Genomic DNA, 6427 nt, shown 5'->3' with positions numbered 1-6427 from the left:
GTGCGACCGAGGGTCCCCTCCGGCCATACCGAAACCACCCCCTTGCACAGCAAGTACCTGACCGGTTTGACGGATTGCACCCAACTTCTGGGAGCGCGTGTGGGGCCCCACCGGGCACCCCACGCCCGAAATGAACGAAATCCGACAACGAACGCACGTTGCGTCACGTCCGGGCAGTATTTTCAGGGTTTTCTGCCCGGAAAATGGTAGTAAATGCATACGGACTCGAAACGGGAATTTTTTTTGCGTGCGTGCCCTGCTAGGGCACAGTATCACGTGGAAAAAAATTGGGCACGTTTGGCGGATGCGAAGCGGAGAGGTGCGACCGAGGGTCCCCTCCGGCCATACCGATGGTAACGCAAAAAGAGTTTGTATATCAAAAAGATGATTCAGACCGGTTCCGCACACCTTCCAAAATGAATTTGCAAAAGGATGATAACGGCGTTGATGTAACTTCTCGTGGAAACACACCTTTTTACTGCACACCTGAGTACTGGGATAGTTTCAAGGGTGATATGGATGATCCTGTCCAAGTACCAGAAGTATCAGATGAAAAAGCTGCCACATCTTTGGAGACGGACGAAATCGCATCGCATGCGTCGGTTGGTTCTCAAGGAGTACAAGAGGAAGTGGAGGAGGTTACTGGCAGGCGCAAGCGCAGAGGATCACAACATGTCAAGTCTCCTTATGTGGTCCCTAAACCAAACAAACGTGCAAAACGTTCTGCCAAAGGAAGTAAGTTTTCTGTGTTTCTAATTGTTATTGCGTAATAATTATTTATGTATTTGCGTTTATAAGTATTTGAGTGGTGCGTTACAGAATTGTTCCAAAATGGTGATGTTAACAAATCTGGTGATGAGTATGATGTGGTGAAAGCATCCACCAAGTACGTGCGTGCGCATGAGCATTCACAAAAACATGCCAAAACAGAAATTTTCAATGATGGCATGGAAGAAGGTCTCACTGTGCGGAGAGCTTGTCAGATTATTAACATGAGTGGCTAAGTGGCGACGTAAGTTAATTTCATATATTGTTTTACAATTGATTCGAAAATGCCATTGTTAAATCTAACACATTATTTATAGGTAATTGATGCATACTCATCATTTTTGGTGGACAAAATTAATGATGATCATTTCATGTTAACAACTTGGAGGGTACATTGGTTGCTTCACGTTAGACCCGGAAAAAAGACCGCCAGTAACGATTATGAAGCAGAGTCGCATAGTAATGGACCCGTGAACAGATGTGAGGACGAGTATTTCAAAAAATCAAAGGTAAGTTTGATTGTTAACACGGTACATACATACGATATTATGTGATGATTGTGTTTTATGGTCCTTGTGATGCAGACTTACATTCCTCTAAACAAGCAAAATAATCACTGGATTACTGTCGTCATGCATAGCGGAAAAAGAGAGTTTCAGGTTCTTGACTCGTTGATGACCGGAAAACTTGACACTGTTACTAGAGAACTCGTTGAGGACCTGGTAGGTTTAACTTGCAAATGTGCATTTGGTAACATTTGTTTTCTTTAGTACACTGAATGACATGCTTTCCACCATGTTTATTATATCTTTAGAGAAAACAACTAGCAGAAGATATCCAAGAAGCAAATGCAACCGGAATTGTGAATTATCCGGATGTTTCCAAGTGGCCTATTCAAACGTATGACATGCCAAAACAACATGATGGGTGAGTTTTTACTTCGACAGAATGTCGGTCTTGTATGTACAGTACAAATTTAATCTTCGTAAATTGTATGCACTAGGAATTCGTGTGGAATATTTCTCCTTCGATGCTTTCAATATTGGGATGGTGACAAATGGACAGGCTTATTTTCACAGGTACGCAAGTCATGTTTGGACTACGATGTACAATGAACGCTGTGCTAACACCATTTTTTTCAGACCTCTATTGATGATTCGAGAGAGTTAATGATTGCGCAACTTATCTTTTCGGAAAGAAACAAGCTTGATGAAGTGAAAAACAAAGTTATTCGGATATCAAAGAAGAAGAAATAGATGCGGCACGGAGGAGTTTTGCATGTGCTTTGAGTGGTACTGGAGGACTTTATTTTCCAAACGCTTTGCGCACTTGCTTATAAATTTTATGTAATAGACTCTGCTTCCGAATAGTTATATGTAATAGACTCGGCACTTTTCCAAAAGTTTTTTAATGTCCACATGATATTTCGTTTCATAAATATTATATAATAATTTTTTTTGTTTACATGATTCTTTTGTTGCCGAATAGTTATATATAATCATGCCGTCGTTAAATTTTTGTGCACTAAACTATGGCAGCACACTGTGTGTTACTGAAAAATTATTTGACATAAAAAAATGCCCGCCCGTCTCCACGGCGTTTCTTAGTAAGCCCGTCGTTATCAAGCCCAAAGGGCGACTACAACGGGCGTTTCGGAGCACGCCGTGGAAATCAAGCCCAACAAGGGCAGAATCGACGCGGCACATCGACGGGGTAGTATTCAAAGGAGCTCAATGCAACAACGGGAGGTGAGTATATAAACAGGTCGTCGTCCCCTTCGGCCGGCGAGGTGGGACTAAACTTCCGTCGGCCGCGGGGTGACGTGGACACAGCCAGACGCGACGTGGGCCGGCCCAAAAAGGCACTGGACGGCGCGGTCTTCTCGACTGCTCGACGCGCCGTGGGCCGGCCCAAAAAGGCAATTGATGGCGCGGTCTTCTCGACGGCTCGACGCGCCGTGGGCCGGCCCAGTTACCACCGCTGTGACGCTGCACCAGTGAAACCGACGCAAGTTTAGTCCCACCTCGACGGCCGAAGGCGACGACGACTAGTTTATATACTCAGCTCCCGTCGTCGTATTGAACTTCTCTGATTACTACCCCGTCGATGTGCCGCGTCGATGCTGCCCTGTTGGGCCTGGTTTCCACGGCGTGCTCCGAAACGCTAGTTGTAGTCGCCCGTTGGGCTTGATAACGATGGGCTTACTAAGAGACGCTGTGGAGACGGGCGGGCATTTTTTCCCTTTTTAAAAAAAAAATAGTACACAGAGTACTTCTTCTATTTTGATATATTTGATAGCCGACGGGACTGCAGTAAATACATGCAGAATTCATACAATAAACAATGAATAGTGAATATTTATATCAACAACAATGTTGTCTCAACATAACAATTGTCACCACAGTAATTTTATTGTAGTTGACAGAAAATAACAAGTCTGAAATGACAACGGTCCGTACGCAATAATCATGTTTCACACATATAAAATACTCAACACGAACAAAAATTTAACAAATGTTCTTCATATAAATGGAAGAGGTAAAACACTCGCACGTCTTCACTTGAGTCTTCAAGCCCAGTTGCTGCATACAAAAAAATATGAGAATCAATGCACCGTTAATGAAACAACAAAACTGACATAAATAAATAATAGACATACTCTTCATTTTTGCTGCATGTGCTCCTGTTATGACCTGAGCCGCTGCATAAGCTACATTTTCGTCCAGATTTCTCGTCAAATGCTTTAGGCCTCTCATTTTTTGTCACATCTGGGCCACCCTTACCGCGACCTCTACTGTTCTGCTTAGGTGCGCCCTTGGTGGAAACCTTTACTGGATCACGAACAAGAATATGATCTCGGTTAGACTCAAATGGATTACTGTTCACGAAACTTCGCTGAACATCATCTTCATTTCCCTGAATATCCTTATTCACTATAACATCATCCAGAGCTGCCATCAACTTGTCGAATAAGAAAGGATTACTGCATGCGACATGACAGGCTTCTGAAGATTTGATGGTCAACTCACTATATCTAGCTCTGTCCTCACCACTCGACCAACCCCATGCAAACAAATCGCTGGTGCGCTTCACTGGCAGTCCAGCTCGTGCTTTTTTTGAGAATCTTCGCAGGACACAACACTTGGGTATCACAGGTAAGTTCAGTGCATTCAAAACATGAATAATATGCTTGCAAGGAAGCCCTTTGCGAGTCATACTTCGGCAACTGCACTTTATAGTTTCTGCCGAGTTACCTGGCGTATAGTCCACATTAAATCTGTGATCCCTGTTATTCTTCCACGCAACCACAAATCTCTGACTATCGGTCCCTGTCAGTCTATCAATTACCTCAAGCTCATGTACCTTCTTCATATCTTGTTGCAACATATAAAAGTTTGCCTGCGTGAATGCTTTCGCAGCATACGACTCAATGGCCTGACACTCAGTCACTGTTACTGGAAGAGTCTGTGAGGCCGTGTAGTCATCATAAGCTTCATTCTCATGGAGGCGAACAATACAATTCTCGTAGTGCACAATCATGTCAACGATCGTCATACCATAGTCAAGATGAAGGTGCAGGCTGGAGTTCAGACTCTCACTCCTCTGATTACTGCGCATACCAAGGAAAAACCACCAGACAAATATGATGCAGCCCAAAGCGTCCTCTTCCTGTACATCCTATGGAGCCATGTTTTCGTTTTCTCCATCTGCCATTTGCGCACAAACGCGGCCCATCTCTCCTCAAAAACCTTATGTGTAGTGGCATAGTACAATAATGCCCTAAACTCCTTCAATGACTTGTGGTTGAGGTGTTTCTGCATATTCTTTTCAATATGCCATGAACATAGACGACGCCACACGTCAGAAAGCACCTTCCTAATAGCCCTTATCATCACTGCATCTCCATCTGTAATAACAGATTTGGGCCTCTTCTGACAGTTAGCTTTCAAGAACGTGTTAAGCAACCAGACATATGTAGCCTCAGTCTCGTCTGAAACAATGGCGCAGGTGAATACAGTAGTGCAACGGTGGTTGTTCAGACCCACAAAAGGGATGAACGGCATTCCATACATGTTCATCTTGTATGTGCTATCGAAGACAACAACATCACCATAGTCTAGATAATCCCGGCGTGACTGCGAATCACACCAGAAGAGGTTTTGGAGCCTGCCTTCAGCGTCAACCGTGTGCTCAAAGAAGAAGTCTGGATCTCTGTCCTTTCTGGTTAACATGATTCCTACGGCAGTATCAACATCACCTTGTGCAAGCAATTTCATCTTCTCCCTATAGCACATGTTATACAGCTTTGTCCTCTGAAATGGTGACTTTGCATACGACCCATACCTGCTAACGATGTTGTCAAAAATGATATGTTTTCTTATCCCAGCTCCAGCCATAGCTAAGATCTCAGCTCTCTCAAATGCTTTGATCTGATTATGAGATCGGAGGAAAGGGACTTCGTCCGGTCGTGCAAGAGTGTGGCTGTGATCATCGGAGAAACTGCTGACATACCAAAGATTGAGCTTTTTATCAAGCTTAACTGTCAAATGGGCTTCGCATAAGAATCGACTCTCCGGTCTAAGCCTGCGGGTCCGGCCTTCCATGGTACAGAACTTGGCCTGTCGTTTTCCTGCGGCGGAACAGAGATACCTCCTCAAGCGTGGAGTCCTTGCGCGATCCTTCGAAAATTTAAGCGAGTCCTTCCTGATACTGAACCCACGTTCTATTGCGTGCTTGTTGTAGAACGTGTAAACCTCGTCTAATGACCTGAATGTCTTTACTATCACTGCCCAATGCCTATCAAGTGACTCTTGCTGATATTCATCATAGCACATGTCAAGGTCAAACTGATCATCATCGCTGTGCTCATCATTCCCGCTAGGACCATCAACACCTCCCTGCAAAATATGACATATAACCTTGCATGTCAATCTCTTCTTATATTCTTACTAACCATAAATAATGTAAAGAACTTACTTGACTACCGCTCACACTACGAGATGCATGGACCTCGCTCTCGGCATTGTCATCATCTATATTATTACGCTCATTGTCACCATTAGCATTTATCTGTGCACATGTAAAGTAACATAAGTGGTCATACAATTTTAATGTCAATCATTTCTCTACAATTTTTTCAACATACCTGGCTCACACTATCTGCATAAAACTGTTCATCTATATCATATTCCTCATCGTCAGCATTGCCATGCACCTGTACAAATTTAAAAGGTCATGTTAGTGTCAAATAACTAGTTTTTGTTCAATATGTTTTTCTCAACATTGAAGGTACTTACATTACCACTGTACGATTCATCCTGACTCATATAGTTGTCTCCGGGATGTTGGTTCGCATTCAATGACGAGGATCCATTATCGCTACCGGAATCATCACTGACGTATCCGGTTACTTGCTCCATCTATGCACATACAAATAAGGTGTGAGATCAATGCCAACATTCCACAAAAAATCATCGGGAATACAGTAAATTCGTCAACAGTGACATGACTATGTGGCATGCATACAAATTTTAACATACAAAATCATTATGAGGTCATTAAGAGGTCACTACTCTCCTCTCTTATTTACCTAAGTAGGGAATCATTTTGCATTACAAAAATGCACAAAAATGCAATGGACAAATCAAAATCATAAAAA

The 6427-nt window shown here is 43.1% G+C and overlaps 1 protein-coding gene across 1 annotated transcript; it reads left to right on the top strand.

The window, feature by feature from the left end:
- Positions 1 to 357: 357 nt before the first annotated feature.
- LOC123159396 (sentrin-specific protease) lies at positions 358 to 2237 on the top strand (the record flags this gene model as incomplete). The annotated part of the gene is given in 7 exon segments (XM_044577221.1): positions 358 to 735; positions 820 to 1012; positions 1086 to 1277; positions 1353 to 1490; positions 1583 to 1695; positions 1772 to 1847; positions 1911 to 2237. Coding segments are annotated over 5 exon segments (579 nt in total). The 3' UTR covers positions 2025 to 2237.
- Positions 2238 to 6427: the final 4190 nt, after the last annotated feature.

The sequence above is a fragment of the Triticum aestivum genome, chromosome 7B, assembly GCF_018294505.1.
Source record: "Triticum aestivum cultivar Chinese Spring chromosome 7B, IWGSC CS RefSeq v2.1, whole genome shotgun sequence".
NCBI lineage: Eukaryota > Viridiplantae > Streptophyta > Magnoliopsida > Poales > Poaceae > Triticum > Triticum aestivum.
Note: the sequence above shows the minus strand (reverse complement) of the source record. Positions and strands in the feature narration are given on the sequence as shown.